This window comes from Petromyzon marinus, chromosome 24, assembly GCF_048934315.1.
Source record: "Petromyzon marinus isolate PM22_M1 ecotype Great Lakes invasive population chromosome 24, UKy_Petmar_22M1.pri1.0, whole genome shotgun sequence".
NCBI classification, from domain to species: Eukaryota; Metazoa; Chordata; class Hyperoartia; order Petromyzontiformes; family Petromyzontidae; genus Petromyzon; species Petromyzon marinus.
Window position 1 is genome coordinate 14,679,492 of NC_133690.1, and position 22,063 is coordinate 14,701,554.

The window sequence follows — 22,063 nt, forward strand, 5'->3', positions numbered from 1 at the left end:
GGTGTGTTTAAGGTGTTGGGGGAAAGCAGTTAATTTTATATTACACAAAACTCATTCAGCACTAGCCTGGTGGGTAGAAGATAAAGGCGCAGCCCTGCAGTTGCTTGCTCGTGCCACTGCTGGTCAAACATCGTGTGGGAGTGGACAAGGGTGGAAGGTTTAAGAAACGTGCACCGTTGTTTCAACTGCTGTGTCAGAATAATTAATTGACAGCCTCTGAAGTGCAAGTCCAGTATGCTAACCATTCACACTTTGGCAGCATTGTTCGTTTAATAGCAAACTCTAAACCAGTATTCAACATCTCATGAGCATTGTCAAGCCTGATGCCATGAGAACTGAAACCCATCCAGGGTTCTGCTCAATACGCAAAATCTGCTCGCAAGCGTTGTTCCAGAAGAACCATAGTATAACGCTATTTTATTTTTAGTTTCACGGAGTGAAATACACCATTGTGACTTCATTAGCCGATGTGTGACCAGGCCAAGATGTGGCAAATGGAACCGTACATCACAAAATAAATAGTGCTTGAGGGGAAGTATCATTGAGCCAAATTAGAGTCCTTACTCTTTTGCATAAGTAGGTGGGCAACGTGCACTTGTAAATGTGTCAAGCTTGTGTCGATTTTCTCGTACCTTGTAAAGAGCGTGCTTGGAATGACGCTGGCCCAGCCACAGGCCCGTCGATTCCGGCAGGTTCATGTCTGGCGGACCAACCACGCGCTCGTAAATCCTGAGCGCATGGGGGCAAAGCTGAATTCATTAGGAGGCAAAGGTGCGTACGGACTGCGATTGCTTACTCACATCACTGCTGGAGGAAGGGCCTCAATCAGAGGGAGCTCTGGCGAGTCCCTTCAGAGTCGCTTAAGAGCAGTGGTTCTTAACCTGGGGTGCACGCAGACCCTGGGGGTTCGAGATGCCCGTTCTGAGGGTGCGAGACATGGCCAGATTATTTTAGAAGATAAGTAATCGATAGTGCAAAGTAAGCATGGGCACGTCAGCACAACTACTTTGTTTCATCAAACCAATGTATTTATTCGCATCATACATTTTTTTTTACGATTGATAATTACCAAAGGGGTGCAGGGCTGCAGTAAACGTTAAGAACCACTGCTTTCGAGAGTATTTGGCTTCGGCTTCCATGCTGGCCAAAAGCATATTGGAGTAGGTGGGTGTACTCACACCTCCCCCCCCCCACCGCACGCGACCTACCTGACAACTAACTGACTGGATTGCACCCATTTATCAAATTCATATTGCCGAGTGAGCAGAGGCGGTGGGGGGGGGTGTGAGTGAAGGGAGAGGGGGGGGTGTTGGAAAAACTTGCCTAGAATTTAAATTGCCGTGCCGTGAGATCCTATTTAACCGATGACCTCTGGATTGCAAGTTCAGTGTGCTGACCATCACGTCAAGGCGGCATCCCTCATTGGGAGGACAAGCAATTCCACAATGAAAGAGTCTAGTTTAAGTGTCAAGTTTATTTTGTTTAATGAGGTGAGGACTCCGGAGATCAGGGGATAGCCTAATTTGAACGGTGACCTTGGGTCATCAAAATGACAAAATCAAAATAAATCAAATAAACGACAACAAACGAAATATGAATCAGAACAAAAAAAACGCCATCACACGTGGTAAAATTAATAAAAAAAAATAGATATATATTGCAAACATAAATGAATGTTAAATAAAAGCTAAATATTCCCTGCAGAGAAAATCGGCTGAGGCATAATAACTCCACAGACGAATCACATCGCAAATTATATATAAATAAACGGAGCTGCAGAAACATAGGTCGAGTCTATTGCTAAAATATATAAACAAACGGGGATATATATACATCTCAATGGCAGAATAAAATAAAATAAGTAAACATTAAGAGGTCTACTACAGCTTGGCCACAGTTAAATTCACGAGTTACCTTAACATTCGCTGTTGCTTGGTGTAAACGGCACAAATCAAACGTGGTACGGGGCTTGTAGCCCCCCGCTGAAAAATAGTTGGCCGAGATAAGAATTGGAGGAATGCATTTCAATATACATTCACACGGTGCGTCGCTTCGTAAATACGAGTTGCTCACTTGCGCGTGTGTTTGTTGTGGGGATCGGTCGTGTAGCTTTTAGCGCGCTGTGAAACCGGCGACCCCGGGTTCGATTCCCGCTCGTGGCCAACACCAGTGACCATGATCTGAACCGGTCCTGGGCCTTCCTTAGGTCGACTCAGCCTCAAATGAGTAACCTGATGGGATGTGTAAACATCACCACTGGGGAGACAAAGGCGGCCGGGTGTGGTGTTGGCCACCCACCCCCTCGTGCGCCGTTCCAGCCTTCATAGGTGCTCACTAAGAGCACTTGCCCCAACAGTCTGTTAAGGCTATAAGGGGGATCTTTGTCCTTGTGACTGTGTGTGTGCTTGGAATAATTTAAATTATATTAAACATTGTACTGACTGCAAAAACTATGAGTGCATCTCCAAACAGGGAATACGTCAATTAAAACCTGTGGATCGGGTACTTGTAACGAATATATATTACGCAAGCAAACAAACCTGGCAACAATTAACATTTAAAACTCACGAAATAAAACAATCTATCTTAGTAAATGGCGTTAATGGCAATGGTTTATCCAAGATACGTAAATAACTGCCATAATGGTGCCAAAAATGGTAACGAGGTCTGAATAGTACTCTTTGTTAAGCCTGTGTGATAATTCATCTGTCTAAAGGCAAACACACATCATAAACAAAGGTCTGGGCTAAATAGGTGCGAGTAAAATTAATTGGGGAAAAAAAACAATTATGGGCCGAATTCACATCTCAATTAAATAGATTGCCAAGGACATTTTATCTTGCCGTTGACAACGGACAAAACTGAATAATCGGCAATGCATGCGTCTGGGTAAACAGACAATAAGTCTCGTCACGTTAGGATATTAAAGCATTTCTTACACGACCTATCAACCAAACAACATTCTGGCAATGGATAGCTTCAGTGGCAATGATTTGATACACTCAAATTCTGGATCAGAGTCGGACTTGCTTGAATCAATGCTGGCGAACTGCCATAGGCAAGGATCCTCTCTTTAAGCTCTGGGTCCTAGTTTGACGCACACATATATAATACATAGCACAAAATAATAATTAGAGCTGTCGTGGAGAATACAAATATATAACAAACAATAGATACGCAGACGATATGTCTCTGTCTTTCATCTGTCTCTCCACGTGAAAATAAAAGTATTTCTTTACCATCATGTTACAATCTTGGAATGCAATATTGTAACATGATGGAAAATGCGATCGGATAGTTGTTCATTAATACCACAGCGTTATTTTTTTTCTCACTGTCAGTTATGCGCATACATTTAAAACGTTTTGCTGGTTTATCACACTTGCAAAAATACTGGAACCGAAATAACCACGGATAACTAACGATGAAGTGTTCAGCATCGGACGTGGGGAGGTGCTGAAACTGGATGAATATAAATCCGCAGCACTGCAATTACTTGCTCACGTCACTGCTGGGGGAAAGGTCTCTGCGAGACATCCCTTGGCCTACTCTTCCACGTCGGCCAGACGTCTTGGAAGAGGTGGAAGTACCCCCAGTTGACCACAGCACACTGAACCTGCCGACAGCTTAAACTGTGGTGCGCTCATTAATACTGCCAGGGGGACGTTGGCTGAGAGGTTTCAGGAAACCTGCCCCATTGCTTCAACTGCCGCACTCGGAGGCCGAGTCGAACCGGTGACCTCTGGATTGCGAGTCCCAGTGCGTTAACGATGACACCACGGGCAGCGCGGGTATCCAAGGGTACCAAGAGGGACCCCAAAATCTATAAAATCACCAGCAGACCCCATCCCCCCACCCCCGCACCCATCGAACTAAACCCGACCCTGTCAATTTAGCACGCTGGGTCTTCGCAGGTGTGTCGTTTCCTGCGTCGGGCTGGGTGTTCGGCATTTCTTCTATCGAGCTTTGTCGCCCCACGCACTTCTGCGGGCACATCATTGTGCGTGTGGGGGGGAACGCTCGCGACACGCAGCCCAACCGGGCGCTGGGCGCGTGGACGACGCGGACGTGCCTGTTACAGTCAACGTGAAGCAGGATGCGGGAGGGCCCGATGGTGAGAGCCATGCGGTGCCACTGGCCGTCGGCCAGGCGGTACGGGAAGGCCTCCGTGGTGGCGCGGGCGCCTCCGTCCCCACCCACGCGGTAGTGCACGCGGATCTCATCGCGCTGCCCGCTGCTCTCCAGCTCCAGGTATCTGCACGCGGGAGGGAGGTTGAGAGGGTTTTGGATTCAGTGAATAACGGACAGCAGACTCGTGGCTGACATCAGCAGGCGTGTTCAAAAGCCGAGTTCAAAAGTCACGCCCGAAGAACAATTGACATCATGCCATGCCGTCACGCTAGACTGCCCAACAAGTCGCCCCAGGATGCCAACCGATCTGCTCCAGGAGGATTTGCATGCCCCCTTGCCTGAGGCAAGGAGGCCGCTACACGCTGCACGCCACAGGCTCGTTCACGAATGACACACTCGCCAAAAAAAACCGTTTATATTTCCCTCAATTACCTAAAAGTATAAAAAAACTCACTTCATGAAGCTCAACAAAAGAATTCCTGAATAGTTAAGCAAATTACATGTTACATTTTGCGGTGTTCATAACAGTTATATTTGCAAACGTCATATAAATGTCATACTTTTTTTCTCAAGAATGAAATAAAAATATCATGTCTAAAAAAAAAACACAGCCAGCTCAATATAATGTTTATATTATCCTAAAATTAAATAGTGTCTTGCTCATTGTGATAAATAAATGTACAGTAAATTTAATACCTTGACTAAAATAATTTTCTCTTTGTATAGACGATTCGTCCCCTGACCCTGGAGAGGATGATACTGAGCACAGCTGCACAGCTGTTATTGACCATAAGTGTGTGAACGATGCATTGAGTCATTGATAATTGATTCTTAAGTTCATGATGTAAGCATCAAGTCACGTGTGTAAGAATCAATATGTATAAGTTGCATGCAATGGGTTTAACGTGACTCCCCCCCTCCCATGGCCATTATATGCCGCTATATTCACCACAATGGAAGCGGAAACAACGTGCCGATTCACCATAGATTTTTGTGTCAGATTGCACTCGTAACATGCGTGTCATAAACCCTCCTCCACCTGACAGAGCCAATGAAAAAAGTCGTCACGTGATGAACAAACATGACAATTTATTACGGCCCAGGACTGGAGGCCATTTTCACAATTATTTCATTGCAAGCGCCTGATGATGCTGATTGTAACGGTCAGCGAAACGTCCGGACCCAATTGTTAAATGTGTGTGGATTCCTCTCCAACAACACACCAGTGGTGCTACCGGTTATTAACGATAACATTCGCCGCGGAAGCCCTGCCCGTTAAGTAACATTAGCAGCCGAATAACATGTCGACACTGAAGCGTGGCAAGTCACTGAATGGTGCTGGTGGCAGCCCCCATAATCGCGACCGCGGCAAACATAATTTAAATTGGTTTCGTAATGTTCAATTTAGTTTCGTATTTGGAGGGATGATGCGTAAAAACATTTTCTCGACTTCAAAAGAACGCGTCCATCCTCCAGCGGAAGCAGCCGCAGCAGCAGCAGCAGCGCTCGTTATGGGCCGCCTGATTAATTGCGGCGGGGTCCACAGCAGAGCCACGCCGAGACTGCAGAGCGGCACACGCGAGGCACCGGACATTGATCGTGCATCCCCGCAGGTGTGGAGGAGGAGGGCTGGACTCGACCTCACAGGTCGATTGTGGGTCACTCGCGCGCTTCACTCGCGCTGTCGGAAGGAGATCGTTTTCACGCTAGGGTACGATGCACGTTTGCACGGCACGACGATTATCATGATGAGTGTCCTCCAGATTTTGCAATTGTATCGTTAATTGTTCTTGTATTGTGTTTGCGCATTTCTGCATTTCAGGTAAATCTTATCTTGCATTTATAGAGCACCTTAACCAAGGCACTGTGCAGTGGACTATGGTACAAGATGGTTGGCGAGATGAGGCGAGATGAGTGGATGGGATATTTGTAAAACGAGGTGGTGGTGACAATGCGTGGAATAATGGAAATGAAACGAGTGGATTGATGATGGATGACCATGGTGAGTTAGGGACAGGGAAGGCGTTAGTACGAGTGGGGAGGGCAACAAGGGGAGGAGGAAGGGTGGGCAAGAGAGAATATAATACGTGGGTTTTAAGAGAGGAGCGGAACAGGGTGATTGTTTGGCATGCAAGGGCAGTTTATTCCTGCGAAGAGGGGCTCGGAGAGAAAATGAGCAAAACCGAGACCGTGCGCACAGAGGAGAAGGAACGGAAAGAGCCAGCAAAGATTTAGAATTGCAGAGAGCGGGCAGGAATGTGAAGTGGAATTAGAGAAGAGAGATACGGAGGAGCCAGGCCAAAGAGAGATTTATAAACTAAAGGTAAGACATTAAAAGAGGCAACCACTATAAACGCGGAGTCAGTGCAGCTCAACGAGGGGGGGGCGATGTGTGAGAATGGAAGGGAAGATTAAAGATGATACGGGAAGCGGCGTTTTGAATTTGTTGGGAGTGGTTTAAACGCGTAGGATGGTAGACCGATCGAGGGAGAATTGCAAGAGGCGAGTCGAGTGAAGATGAGGGAGTGAATGAGGAGGTCTGGTGGCAGTGATTGTGATGAAACGGCTGATTGTGCGAATGTTGTGAAGGTGAAAACGGCAGGAATAGGTAGTGGTAGTTACGTAGCCAAATAGGGAAAGTGTTGAGTCGAAGATTACACCAAGGTTGCAGACAGACTACCGGAGGTAGAGATAATGGGGGAAAGGAGATAGTGGGACAGGGCGAAGGAGAAGCTGGGAAGAAGAGGATTTGTGTTTTTGGAGGGTTGATGGAGAGAAAGTGTTAGGCCATCCAATACTGGATGGCGATCGACCAAGAGGAGCTGTGCAGGGCAAAGACCAGCAGTGAAGGAGGAGAAAGATGGAACAATGTGGGTGTCGTCAGCAAACAAATGATGCGGGAGATTGAATGGTGAGTGGAGGGATTCAATTGGAGATATATAAAGATATATAAAGAGAGAAAAGAAGGGGGCCGAGGACAGAACCTTGGGGGACACGCACATTGACGGGTGAAGGGCGAGAGGTAACGTGGTTGAGTGAGACAGCTGAAGTGCGCGAGGAAAGATAGGACTGGACCCAAGAAAGAGCGGTGCCCGAGATGCTAAGAGAAGAAAGTGTATAAATGAGAGTGGGGTGATCAGTTGTGTCAAAGGCTGCAGTGAGGTCAAGCAAAATAAGAAGCATGGATAGCAACTGCGTAAAAGTTATTAAAACCGCTGTCCACCCAACGTAAACCTGAGTCTCCTAATGATTGCATCGTTGTTACATTCTATAATGCTTGCAACTCACACGCCACCAGTCGAACTAAATAATAATTACACAATTAAGTGAACGAAGAACATTATATCGTATAATTGCCATGCTGTCTTTTGCTCCATGACACATTTTACAAACTACTAATTTCAATGGGTAACAGGTATTTATTTTGAACTGTAATTATTGTAATCTGTACTTTCACCAACATTTTGTCAGGATATAAAGGACCTTTAATAAAAGGCAGGAAGCGATAATTACGACTCAGCAATATTGAGCAAAGACAAGACGACGAAATGCCGAAGGAGCTCTTGTTATAAACGATTCATCGTAATATCGCGATAGCACGGCGTGCCCGAGTGTGGGTGCTGTTGTGACAGTGGGTTTACATTTTTTGAGAAAAGGCAATCATTACGATCGATGGGCAAAGGCGAAAGCTGTGACATTAATGAGAATACTTGGCGCTGCCTACTGAGCGCCGCCATCTTTTTTTCTCCCTCCGTGCCCCTCGAGGAAGCAACAAACGAGATCAGTGGCACCGCCGTGGCCATCGCACAGCGTCGTGCCGGCTGAGCCAGAGGGAGAGAGAGAGGGGCACTCTGAGGTGGGTGGGGTGGTGGTGGTGAGAGATAATCTAAACTAGAAACAATTTTTATGTTGCTCTTTGGTTTTTTCGGTAAAGTCACGTAGAAATAAGAAATAATAATGAAATAAAATTACATAATAGCATACGACGTTTCGATTGCAACGCAAGCAATCAAAAATTAGTAAGTGAAGTATTTTTATGTTACCAGGTTTAAGACCCAGTGAGCTATTAACTCTTTTTTCAGAAGCGGCCCAACAAAGCGCCTTGTGTGGAGACTTTTATCAGCCAAATACTCGAAAGGCATACTGACTCTAAATGTGGAGGGGAAAAACCGGAGGACCCGGAGAAAAATCCACGCGACTATGGGGATAGAGACACGCAAGGTACAGGAGGCATCAAGGTCGGGATCGAACCCACGACCTCCTGTATACCAGGCGACGAATTTAACATCTCGCCACCGTGGCGCCCTGATGCGTTGGCTTGGAGGAGGGCAGTTATTATTGATTGCCCTGTAGATCATTTGACTCCATAAACAGCAGGTTGGCTGCTGCTTATTAATCACGATTGGCATAATCATCAGCCACGATCAATCCACTGCTGGATGAAGGCCTCTCCAAGCTGCCACAAGCTCTTAACGGCCCTGCAATGTAACAATCTAACGAGTGACAACACTTCACACTGGAAGTCAAAGCATTCCGAAACCGAACGATTGTCCGAAAAAAAACGTCGTTAGATTTTTGTTTATCGCACGCATATTTTCTCACCTTTTCTCCGCTTCGCGGATGGACAGCAACACTCCAGAAGTTAGTGGCTTTTGCTTGACGGTTGCTAACACGGTGAACTCCGTCCTGTTTTGCAGGAGGTGAACAACTTTCCTCCGTAAGCGTTCCGGCGCTTTCAGATTCCTGGCCGAGTCTGAGATGGGGGGAAAAAAAACGAAAAAAACAAGAATTACGGGAAGAACATTCGTGACTGCAACTGGGAGTGCAAATGGTCAAGGTTATTCTTGAATCTGCCTAGAATGTCACCGCCTCCGCTTGCGTGAATGGCACCAGCTCTGCGTTGCAAACGTAACAGACAACAGGAGGTGCGCGTCAGTACAATCCACGCGAGCGAGAAACAACAGTCAATATCGATACCGCCAACAGCGGCGAGTGCTATCCGAGCCGGTCTTGGGACCACCGTTCGCCAACCCACGATGACCAGCATGGCGAAGTACGGTCACAAAACCCACACGGCCGACACCGGCTTTGGGAGGCTCTTATCCAGCAGTGCATTGAGAAAGGACCGCCAGCTTCACATTTTTTTTTAAATATGTATAATAGAACCGCAGTTCTATGTTTCAAGGTTCATTTGAAGCCAACGCTCTTCTCCAATGCATTGGCACTACATCTGCACCCCCACGAGGACATTGAATGTAACAAGCGTCGATCAGTATATTTTTTTATCGCAGTTTTTGTGCTCATGTCAAGAGGAGACATTACATCTGAAAACCGTTCCCGCTGTCACGATGTTTCTCACACGTGGACAAGCAATTGCGCGTCTCACATTTTAAGACTATTCCTTGTCATTCCGCTTTCAGTGGGAGATTTCACGTGCTACTTGGCCACGATGAATGTGAGTTCTTGTGAACTAGACCCCTTTACCACGGCTGAGATGTCTTATTGGAATTCTAATCTTTCCTATGGCCACAAATGTCCATGAGCTAAACGATCATGTCGAGCTACTGCTAGCCACGAGAGTGCTTCGGCAGAGAGTTCGTGTAGTTTTACTGCTCCTCCTCCTCCTCCGTTGAAGGAGCACAGACTGCAGTGGTTTACGATATGGTCCATAGTTTGGGTTGCATGGCCACAATCGCACTGCTGTGGCTTTGTTTTTAATTATCCATTTCCGAAGGAGATGTGTATAATGGGTTGTAGGGGAATTATATCCGATGCAGCTACGTTTAAATGTATTTTGCCTTGCTACACGGATGCCTGTTTAAAATCAGTTGCCCGGCTATTTTACAAAAGGGAGATCCGTGGTGCATGAGCACAGCAGCAGCAAACTAAAAAGACACAAATATCGGTATTGCAGAGCGTGAGGTCCTTACGGGACATGGCACGACACACAAGAATAAAAAAAACAAATAGTGCAAATATAATTTGAGAACGAGGCGTGCCAGAAAAAGTTAGTTACAGGTGCCAAGTGACCAGTATATTTGAGTCGATCAGTAACATAAACACACGCAAACCGAGAAAGAAGGCACCAAACATGTGGGAGCAAAACAGCAGTTAGGTGCAGGTGCAATGAAAGCGCTGTGTTTTGGTCTACTTGGGAAATAAAAAAGGGCAGTGAAAGGGGGGGGGCAAGCTGTAGCTGAGCGTCAAGGGGGTTCCAGCAGCCAGGAGAGAGAATCAGGCGATGATCGCAACACATTGTGAGAAAAAGGGACAAATGCATAAACGTATTAAAGATGAAAAGCACGCGACAAGCGGATGGAAACCAAAGGAGAAAGAAGGAACGTCGCGTTACGAAAATGCCTTTTTTATCTTCGTGTAAAGCTCTGTTCTGTCGCGGACAAAGAAAACATTGTAGTCATTAATCGGGGGTGAGGTGCGGGGAGGGGAATGCAATTGGAACCCAGAATGGGTCCCTTGGTGAGAACGTATGTATATTTATTTTGCAATAGTGGGGAACATGGCGGTCTCTTTCGTGGCTACAGGGGTCATGTAAACCCATCACATACACCGCATTTATAAAAAGGAAAAGGTGCAGCCCTGCAATTGCTTTGCTTATGCCAGTGCTAGCAGAAGGGCTTCAACTCGAGGAAGCTATAGAAGGCCCATCCAGTGGATATGAGGCCTACGCTTCTATGCCGGCGAATTATTTTGGAAGACAAGTACTCAAATTTGACCCCACAGCACCCAATCTGCCAATTCACTACTCCTGGGTGTGGCCATTGTTTGTAAATCCGGTACTGGGTCACCGAACGGATGAACCCTGGATTGTCAATCCAGTGTTGTCACCTCTAAACCAAGGCAGCATCCACTACATACACAAATTGGAAAATATTTAAAGTATTTTTTTATTAACAGGTAAGTCCCACTGAGCTCGTTTTCAGAAGCGATCTGGCCACAACTGATAGCTTTTATTTCGATTTAAAGCTTTCGTGACTGCAAGGATTAATCTTCTTTGGTTCTTTCGGTAAAGTCACGTAGAATGAGAATAAAATAATAAATTGATAAAATAAAATAACACAATAATATTCTCACGACGTTTCGGCCACAACACAAGCGGCCTTCATCAGGTGAAGGGACAAGACTGTCTGGTAGGACAGCGCTGTCCTACCATGAAGGCCGCTTGTGTTGTGGCCGAAACGTCGTGAGAATATTATTGTGTTATTTTATTTTATCAATTTATTATTTTATTCTCATTCTACGTGACTTTACCGAAAGAACCAAATAAAACTGATAGCTTCTTAACGAAGTGGCTTTTCACGTGGACATTTATAGCAGCCAAACACTCTAAATGCCCTGGAAAGGCCGCTATACAAATCCTAAATGAAATAGAATGTTTCTAAATGTGGAGGGAAAACGCGGAAGACCTAGATAAAAATCCACCTGGCCACAGAGAGAACATGTAAACTCCAAATATACAGCAGGCGTCAGGCTCCGGATCGAACCCACGACCTCCTGCACACCAGGCGAGGCGGATAACATCTCACAACCACGATGTCCTGCACTGTTGTACACGCGATTCGACAAATGTATTGTGAGCTTAAGAATCTATATTCATCGATGTTAATCGAATCATTGTTACGCCTCTAATGAAGAAGCGCTGCAAGCGAGTTGCTTTGCCCGTGACTGGCTCTCGCCATCGCCGCTGAAGATTTCCTCTGCCAGACCCCTCGTGCCACCTTGTTTACGGATTTTCATTTTAAAGGAGAGCGAACGTGTGCCTGCTCCTAAAAATAATAACGACGCGTTGAAATTGTTTTGCACAATTGATGACTTCTAAGTATATGAAGTGAAACAGTTTATGCAACGAGCAAGCTTATTGATTTAGGCCGTGCCTAAAGGGACGCCTTAGCAGGCTGATTTAATCCTCACTCTGCAACGCTGCCGCGTCTGGTTATCGCGGTTGTGCTGCTGCGTTGCTCTCCAGTGTGGTTTCTGGTTGTACCACGTGCTCGTCAGCGCGACGTCCGACGTTCTCAATTCCACAGCCCCGGTCGGAGCAAAAACGGGGCTTCAGAAGCTCCCGGCAACGCGGGGCGAAACGTCGGACATTTTGCTAAAACAACGCGGTGCAAACCCAAACACGTGTGTCGGAGAGCGAACTGTTGCGCGTTCCAACGAGGGTGTCTTCATGAGGCGACGTGCTCACGCAATGCATGGGAATCCGTGTCTTTCACACGTCACCTTGCAAACTCCGAAAGGCGAGCCACGAAAGTTACGTCGAGGTTGCGTTTCCATTCGTCACTATCGCACGGGCGCCAACTGGATACGTTAAAACTGGCATTTCCGCGTGCAATTAAAATATGAAACTGTATTGGATAGAGGCAACATACTTAGTCACTGGATGCCATTAGTGGAACTATGCATCGATTCGGAGATTAATCTTGACTCTTAAGTTTATGATACATGCATATAATTGGTTTTGTAAGAATCAATGTTTTTAATTCGTACATTTTGTATGCAATGGGTTCAGATCACATTTGCAGCTGATTGAAGGCACTGCAGTTCACCACGTGATGAATTAAGAAATTATTCTTGAACTCTTGAAACCATAACTCCAGCGAAAATGTCCCCGCATTCATTACATCGTAACTTTCATTTTGAACGTGCTTCTGAGGATTGTGTTTAAAAGCGATAACACACAACTCAAAGTACACATTAAAACTGGGCGTGCAATGCTCCATCTCCGTGAAGGAAAACACGCACTTGTAATTACTGGAGAATGCGGCGCGACCCGTTTGTTGCTGATCGTATATAACATTTACGTGACCCCTGACACTACTCTAAAACAAATCTCCGTGAAACTTTTATGCCTATTAAGACACACACGCTGCGAATTGGCAACAAACAGAGGCCCAACTTTAAGCGCACGCCGCTAATGAGAACAATCGCATATCCAGGTCCGAAGAGACACTTTCAACCAAAGAAAACATTATCCCGAGATCTCTGGGAAGCTGCGCTACAATTATCGTTTCGTAAGCCGTATGAAGGGAAAAAAATCATAAACAACACAAGCACACACTTACCAGCTGTGATTAGGTGCCAAATGTAGCCCAGAGCCCCTTTTAAAAGGCACAGCCCATAACGCTACACACCGCGCAAACACTGGCGATGATGCAGCGGTGCCCACTGACAATTTCAGCGAGAATTCAATATTAACTCGGTCGCCATTTGTTGCGCGTTGTATAACGCCTGTCATGTCGCCCTTCATTTATCCAGGACGGCCACATTGAGTTGAAAGAGTGAGTTTTTCAGGAGGGCCCGATATTGGCACGTTTGGCCAATGGCATAATTGAGTGTGTGTTGGCTTGCGGAGGGAAAGCAAAGTGCCTGGGGCAAAATCCCTGCATATCAAGGGATGACTCTCTCATAGCTCCACACAGATTGATTCATTTGACTGCTACAACTCCATCGCCTGGCCATCTTGCAGCCCCGAAACCTAACGTACCTGGCATTTCCCAGACAGCCTCCCACCCACATATTAACCAGTCTCAACCATGCCGAGCTCCCATTATCTGATGCAGATCTGATGCATTTACGACGATATGGTCAAAATCACAGAGCCATTGTGAGAGTGAGATCATTTTAATAGCCGGCATTAGCCTGTGAGGTCAAAGTTGGTTTTGATATTATTGCCTAATTAACGCTATATGGCAAAACACAGCTCTTGTGATGAAATTATAATAATCAATAATTATATAAACAATAAAAAGGGTGCACTCATTTTCTATTCTGCTTTCTTTTCTTTCGCTAAATCCCAAAACGCCCGTTCACTGCCAAAAGGCAATGTGCCTTAAATGGAACGGGAGAATATGAGGCAACACAGTGGCTCCCCCTTGCATCTGGAAGCAGGTTTTCCCCAGTGATAGCAGAGATGCAAAAGCAAAGAGTGAATATATATGGTACATCTATGGAAGACGGTACACAATGAACTGCAAGCGCAGCAATGGGCAGCCGGTTAACAAAAAAAAAACTATCTTAAGTGAAATCCAATGAACGAAAGTGGGCTGCTTAGCAATAGAAACATCTGTATTGTCAGCCAATTAGGAGGCAATCAGGCGGCAATGAAGTATGCATTTAAAACCGTCGAATGTGAAAAAAAATGCTTTCATAAAGTCAAATGCAGCTCAAAAACCCAGGGACAAAAATGAAAGCATCGTAAGACATTCTTGGCTCAAAGTGCAGACTCGCTATGTCTCTACACTATCAAACTCAGACATGGCCTACCCCTCCCTCGCTCCCTCCTCCTCCCACTAACCATGAATTAATAATAAATCATCACTTCGCTATTGACACTGGACGAGCCACCTTTATAACAAATAACACCCGATGCACCCGGGAAGGTCTCACCGAGTCTCTCATTCAATCTTTCTTTCATGATTGTTTGGCATTTGGGAGGAAGCCAGTGTTCCTGAAGGAAACCCTCGCATACTGCACGCATCAAAGGGGTTCAGAGCATGCGCTCTGCACAGATGGACTCAATGATCCTTCACCGTAGTGCCCTCTCCTGGCAACCTCGCAGGGTTTTGTCGTAGTCGTTGTTGCACGGAGCTGTGGACGAGGGGCTACAGCGAGCGTGTGATGAGCGACCGACGAACGTGTGTGTAAGTACGCGTCGCTCGAGTCCACGGCGGCCTCTGCGGCCCGTCCGTTATGGTTCAAATCCTCCCTCTCGAGCGCTCGCTTCGCTCGAGTGAAACTGCGCGTTTGGCAGCCACCGACCGCGGCACCGCGCGCGTCTGTGCGCGTTGCGTCTTGCGGTGCGATCCGTGCTCGTAGAGCGTCCGTCGCGCCCGGATGCCGTACAACAGCGGCGTGACAAGCGCCGTCGCAGTCGATGGCGATGCGCACGCGAAAAAAAAAAATACCTGGACGCATTCTAGAGAAGAGACAGTCGGTTCGTTCGAGACGGCGGCGGCGGAGAAAAAGCATTTCTGGAGTTAATATGAGGGTGGCGTGCCATCATCCCTCCCGTTTCTGCTCCTCTCTCCGACGTGACGCGTTGGGGTTTGACATTATTCGTCCTGCTGTTGCTAACCCTAGTAAAGTTTTAGCTGTGGGTGGGGGGGGGGGGGGGGGACTTTACACGGCGACTTCACCTCCAGCCGCATCGCGTACGTGAATGTCGGCCGCGTTCATATTTAATGAACGGTGAAATCCGCGCGAATTCAGCCGACAGTGCAGCCAAAATTGCTCCGAGCGCGCCGAATTTCGCCGTATCTCGGAAGCCAACCAGGGTCCAGCACGTGATAAGTTAGTACTTGCATCGGTGACCACCACAGCTTGCTAGGTGTTGCAGGTGAGGGGATGTTTATCAAACAACCCAATAATCAATCCAATTAACGCATCGTAGTACCCATTTACCATAGGAGCCACAGTGGTGCTTTGTTAACTACCTCGCCTGGTATCCAGGAAGTCCTGTGTTCGATCGTAACTCTGATGCCTGCTGTATATTTGGAATTTGCACGTTCTCCCCGTGGTTGTGTGAAATTCTCTCTGGTTTCTCCAGATTTCCCTCCACATTTAGAAACGTGCGTTAAGAGTATTTTGCTGCTATAAATGCCCACATGATGAGCCACTTTGTTCAGCTATCAATTGTGGCCAGGTCACTTCTGAAAAAGAGCTATACGGCTAAGTGGGACTTACCAAGTCCAGTATGTTAACCGTCACTCCATGGTAACTTATAACAAATATAGTTCGTTTTTGTTATAATCCCTCAGCATGCGTTACTACATCAGAGTACTGCATCCTCGATGCTTTGTGGCATGTCTTTTTTAATGCACGCACATGTACACCCTGTTATTTGTTTTGGTCAATCCACTGCTGGATGACTGTCTCACCATTCCTTGCGTGGCCGTGAGGGTTATTCGACCAGGCTTCACCATACCGTTCTGCTCACTTGCGGGCTGGAGAAGTTGTAGGGGAGGGTCGAGTGGAGGTGCAGAACAACAAAGGATGTTGCCCTCTACTGCCCACAAGGCATGTCACAAATCTGACTTTAGCGGCACATGGCGGTCGCCCATCCGAGAAATCCAAAAAACTGGGCAGGCTCAAACCTGCTTAGCTTCCAAGCAAGGTCTGACGAGTTCGGGCGCGTTCCAGGGGTGACTTGGCCAACGCGCTCGCTCTCTTTAATGCGGCAATGCAACAGCGGGCGGGGCCTGCGCACTCCAGCCCTGGCTCAACGGTGACACCGCAGAGGCGACGGTCCTAAGAGCGGGGCCCCTTTCACGCGAGCGGGCGGGGATAAATGATTCATGGCAGGTGCCTTGTTACGTGCACTTCGCGGACGCGTGCGCATGAGAATCGCCACCGCAAGCTCAATGCTTACACACCCCCCCCCCCCCACCATATCTCTACCCCCCCCTCCGCTCCTATGGCCCCCCACTCCCACCACAACGGAACACGCACTCTACTCACCGAGCGTGCAACCGCAGCAATGAACTCTGATATAATAACTACAGCAGGGGGTGATCCTCGGGCAACAACCTTGAGCCCAAAGGAATCCCACAGATGCATTGGTCTGACTCAGAGAGCCTCGGGCATAAGTACTGAACGCTAACAATCCCATGGGTGGCTTGGTCTGAATCTGTGATAACCTGGGACGAGTGGGGTCGGCAAACCAAAATAACAAGAAGAGACATTTTTTGTTCGAATTCAGTAAAAAATAAGAACTCAATATTTCAAGAGCCGCAACGCAATGTGGTGAATAGGAGACACGGTGATCCCTTAATACATAACGCCACGAAGCAGTATTTAAAGAGTCGCACTCAGATCCGGAGCCACATGTTGCCGACCCCTGCCCATGGTAAACTGGACTTCCATGGTAAACTGGACTCCCATGGTAAATTGGACTCCCATGGTAAAGTGGCCTCCCATCATAAACTGGCCTCCAATCGTAAACTGGACTCCCATGGTAAACTGGACTCGCATAGTAAACTGGACTCCCATCGTAAACTGGACATCCATGGTAAACTGGACATCCATGGTAAACTGGCCTCCCATCGTAAACTGGACATCCATGGTAAACTGGACATCCATGGTAAAATGGCCTCCCATCGTAAACTGGACATCCATGGTAAACTGGACTCCCATGGTAAAATGGACTCCCATGATCAGGGGTCAGTAACCAAAATAGCAAAAACGGGCATTTGGTACAAAACTCAATATTTCAAGGGCCGCAATGCACGTGAATACGAGACGGTTGTGGTCCTCAATAAAAAAAAACGTCCACGAAGCAGTCCTTAAAGAGCCGCATGCAGCTTCGGAGCCTCAGGTTGCTTTCGTAAAAACACCGAGCCCTAAGAATCGCAAAGGTGCCTTCGTCTGACTCTCTGAACTTCGGATAACACCACTGAGCGTTAACAATCCTCAAGGTGCCCGGTCTGAATCTGTGAGGATTCAACATTAATATTAAACTCCAAGTATATGATGACAGTCGCCTTAATCTGACTCAGCGAGCCATAGGCATTAACGCTGAACTTTAACGATCCCAACGTTCTCTTAGTCCAACTCTGTGAGCCTGTCAGATGTTCCCCGACTACAACTTGCCTCTCAAAGCTCTACATTTCCCTGAACTGGTTCACACAAAATAAGCAATCCTACAGCCTCCGGCAAGTTGAATTGGATTTCCTTAAAACGTACAACCGCTCTTCACACACGTCATGCAGCTGCGCTATTTGCCTATTATGCGAACACGAAATCCATCGAGATGGCGAAATATTAACACTTCATGTATGAACTGTGCCTCTCTGCAGACTCCATGCACGGAAAGTAATGTTCTGCTGTGTGTCTTGGAGAACGGCACATGCCGTATGTGTGCGTGCAGGGTGTGCATAACGGTGTCATTCATTATTGAAGAATTATAATGAGACTGCAGTTTGAGCAAGGTCAACGAAACGATGCACACACACACACACACTCTCTCACACACCTGGTAGTCCGCAGGCTTTATCATACGAGTCTCAATTTTAAGCGTAGGCTTTCGCGACCAACGTTATGAATCGTGGTGATTTTTTTCTTTCTTTTGGGCATTAGCTCGTGTAAAAATGTGCCGCAAACCCTCCTCCACCCGACAGAACCATATTCATGGAGTCACGTGAATCAAACGTGCCAAATGCATTTCTGATTCCCTCTCTCTTAAAGCCTATACTCTTCTTGCGTTACGAAATTCACGTCATTTGCCCCTGCACCCGTTACCGTCCCTCCTCATACCTTGGCGTGATCCCTAACTGCCCTCTATCATTGTCACGCATTCCCCAATCCTTGCACGCACCTGCCATATAAATCATCCTAGTAAGCCACCGTTTTTGAAACAATGTCAAGCGCCTTGAGTGAAGAAGGCACTTGACAGCACGGTTGGCTACGCTTGGTGCGAAAGAAGTTCAACCTACATACATTCATTCAGCAGAACCACCGATATTGGAGAGTAATATCACTAAAAATGTGATATGTAAACTATTAACCGAAACTATTTTTTTTTTTACCAGGTGAGGCCCACTGAGCGTACAAATTTATATCCGCCAAATATTTTAAACACATGTTTCTAAATGTGGAGGGACAAAACCACAGCGCCTGGAGAAAAATCCACGTGACCACGGGGAGAAACATGCAACATCCAAATATACAGAGGTCAGGGTTGGGATTGAACTCATTACGGTACCTCCTGTATATGAGTCTATATACAGTTTCACTTGTTGAAACCTCCAGGCGTCCGCTAAGGCACTTGAAAGAGTTCCAGGTGCTCCACCCAATATCTCCGCTGTGATTGTTTCCAACGCTCCTGTCGACCGTGCTGTCGGGGATCACTCCAGTGTTTCATGTTTAATGGAAGCTCAAGTATATTAATGAATATGCTGGCAACATTTCAACGATGCACTTCGAATGGCTGTCCAATTATAATGCATCAATAATGGATGAGACCCTTTGTGGAAACCCCGTAAAAGCAACGCCTTCGAGTAATGAAACTGAACACGTTTGCCCACGCGTAGTTCCACACAAACGCCCGGCGATGTGGTGGCAACACGCGATCAAAACACAACGCTGATGGACGACGGCCTCCTCTCGCTCAGGTTGCTCGACCACGCTTCACCCACCGCGCTGGTTGGTGAAGGATCGAGAACACCACGGATCGGATAACCACCCGCCATTGATGTTAGCCGTGGCCTCGAAATCAAACCGATGGTGGCGTGCACGTGGCTCGGCGCGCTAACCCGCTGCACTGCCACTGATGGATGACGGTTTAGCCACGTGGGTCTCGTGGGAACAGCGATAGACGTGGTGGGTTCGTGCTGCGCATCTGCCCATTGCGTAGTTCCGCTGTCCTTCCACCCCCCGCACCTCCGATTGGCACGGTTGGCTAGATACGGTGCGAAAGAAGTTCAACATCCATTCACTGCCCCATAAATGGTTACGATAAAAAGAGGCACGAACACCATACCCGTGCATCAATCAAATCCTGACGGCGTTTAATGGATTACCGAGACCAACGTAGCTGTTCTTCCAACGCGATACATAAGAGAGAGAGAGGGGGGGGGGGTGCACACAGGAGCGGCGAGTGTCTTCAAGACCTCTCACCTTGGAAGAGGTAGGCTCCGCTGCTGGGGTACAGGCCGTGAACCGGCTGCACGCCGTCAGTCTCGTTGTGGAGTCCCATCTCAGCCATGACCTCCACCTGCAGCGTGGAGTCGCCCGCCACCCCGTGTGCTGGAGCAGCAGCAACAACGGCAAAGAAATGTGGTGACGATTCCGCGGCGAGTCGTAATCAAGCAACAGGAACACTCAAACCTACAAAAATACGCAGACTACCTGCTGGATCTCCTCTCCGTTTAAAATAACAAATTTGACCTCAGGTCTTCGCTCATCAACCAGCTTCACATTCCCTATTGCCGTACACAAACTGGAGGAAGGGCCTTTGCTATTGATGCCCCTAGGGTCTGGAATGCTGTTGCCAATAAACTGCAACTTGAATCACTACCTATGAGATCTTCACTCAAAACTGCTCTAGAGGAGTTGTACACCCCTAGCTGCCACTGCTATTCAGTGGCCTAAAATAAAATAAAATGTTTCGCTCCGGATGACCGCTGCAAAGTATTATCTGTATTTTGATTTAGAGTGCTGATCTTAAAGGTGCATTGAAAATGTGATTCTCCGACTGATGCTCTTGTTGTTTGTGGAGTGACTCATGCAGCCAGCTGTGGCTCTAGGGTTTGGTGTTACATGTTATTTATGCAGTTTATTGTAAAAAATTCGGTCACAGTTCCTATGATCACTGTTACATTGCATTTATGGTTTTGTTTTGGTGATTTCTAAAAGTGATTTGGTTTGGCCATGTTTTTGTTTATTGTAGTACGGAGTTAGATTGATGGCCTTAATCTAAGTTTTGTTGTTGTTGTTTGACTTGCATCCCACTGGGATTTTTGCATACAGCGTTGGTGTACGGTGCTATTTCAGGAATATTTTGATGTTTTTTTTTCCTGGATTTTCTGTTTGCACATGCACAAAGTCACTTTAAGATGTTTTCTTGTTCATGTTTTAGTTTTTTTGTTTGTTGCGGTTGCACCCGATTCAAGAACCGAATGGCTCACAGGGCTATACCAAATAAATTAAACTATGAAACTATGAAACCTGGACCTTGGGGGGGGCACGGCTCTAGTCGGTAAATTAAGTCAAATTTTACTAAGTTTGTTTATTAAGTTTATTTTTTCTATTCTTAGCTCTTTCGGTAAAGTCACGTTGAAGGGAAACAATAAAATAATAAAAAATATATATTTAATAATATATTTTTTTAAAATAAAAAATATATTTTTTATTGTCTCCCTTCAACGTGACTTTACCGAAAGAGCTAAGAATATGATTTCCTGCAGTCACGAAAGCTCCAAATCTTTAATTGACATGCTAATTTCTCTACCCCCCCCCCTCTCTCTGCCCCCTCTCTCTCTATTTAAGGCCTCGACACAGAGGCGCTGTTTCTCTGTGCCTATGTGTGTGTCTCTCTCTGTGTGTCTCTCTCTGTGTTGTCTCTCTGTGTTGTCTCTGTGTGTCTCTCTGTGTGTCTCTGTGTTGTCTCTCTGTGTGTCTCTGTGTGTCTCTCTGTGTGTCTCTCTCTGTGTGTCTCTGTGTTGTCTCTCTGTGTCTCTGTGTTGTCTCTCTGTGTGTCTCTGTGTTGTCTCTCTGTGTCTCTCTGTGTGTCTCTCTCTGTGTGTCTCTCTGTGTGTCTCTCTCTGTGTGTCTCTGTGTGTCTCTCTGTGTGTCTCTCTCTGTGTGTCTCTGTGTTGTCTCTCTCTGTGTGTCTCTGTGTGTCTCTCTGTGTGTCTCTCTGTGTGTCTCTCTCTGTGTGTCTCTGTGTTGTCTCTCTCTGTGTGTCTCTGTGTTGTCTCTCTGTGTGTCTCTCTCTGTGTGTCTCTGTGTTGTCTCTCTGTGTGTCTCTGTGTGTCTCTCTGTGTGTCTCTCTCTGTGTGTCTCTGTGTGTCTCTCTGTGTGTCTCTGTGTCTCTCTGTGTGTCTCTCTGTGTGTCTCTGTGTTGTCTCTCTGTGTGTCTCTGTGTTGTCTCTCTGTGTGTCTCTGTGTCTCTCTCTGTGTGTCTCTGTGTGTCTCTCTGTGTGTCTCTCTCTGTGTGTCTCTGTGTTGCCTCTCTGTGTGTCTCTGTGTGTCTCTCTCTGTGTGTCTCTGTATTGTCTCTCTGTGTGTCTCTGTGTGTCTCTGTGTTGTCTCTCTCTGTGTGTCTCTGTGTTGTCTCTCTCTGTGTGTCTCTGTGTGTCTCTCTGTGTGTCTCTCTCTGTGTGCCTCTGTGTTGTCTCTCTGTGTGTCTCTGTGTTGTCTCTCTGTGTGTCTCTCTCTGTGTGTCTCTGTGTTGTCTCTCTCTGTGTGTCTCTGT

General features: G+C 46.8%; 1 protein-coding gene across 1 annotated transcript in view; it reads right to left on the reverse strand.

The window, feature by feature from the left end:
- The window catches only part of NELL1 (neural EGFL like 1), a 123,867-nt gene that overhangs the window by 96,114 nt on the left and 5,690 nt on the right, over positions 1-22,063 (reverse strand). The window contains exons 2-5 of the mRNA XM_032960037.2: positions 19,765-19,893; positions 8,734-8,884; positions 4,073-4,255; positions 633-729 (exon numbers count right to left, since the gene is read on the reverse strand). Of these exons, the coding sequence (XP_032815928.2) occupies positions 633-729; positions 4,073-4,255; positions 8,734-8,884; positions 19,765-19,893 (560 nt within the window). The remainder of the gene's footprint in view (positions 1-632; positions 730-4,072; positions 4,256-8,733; positions 8,885-19,764; positions 19,894-22,063) is intronic.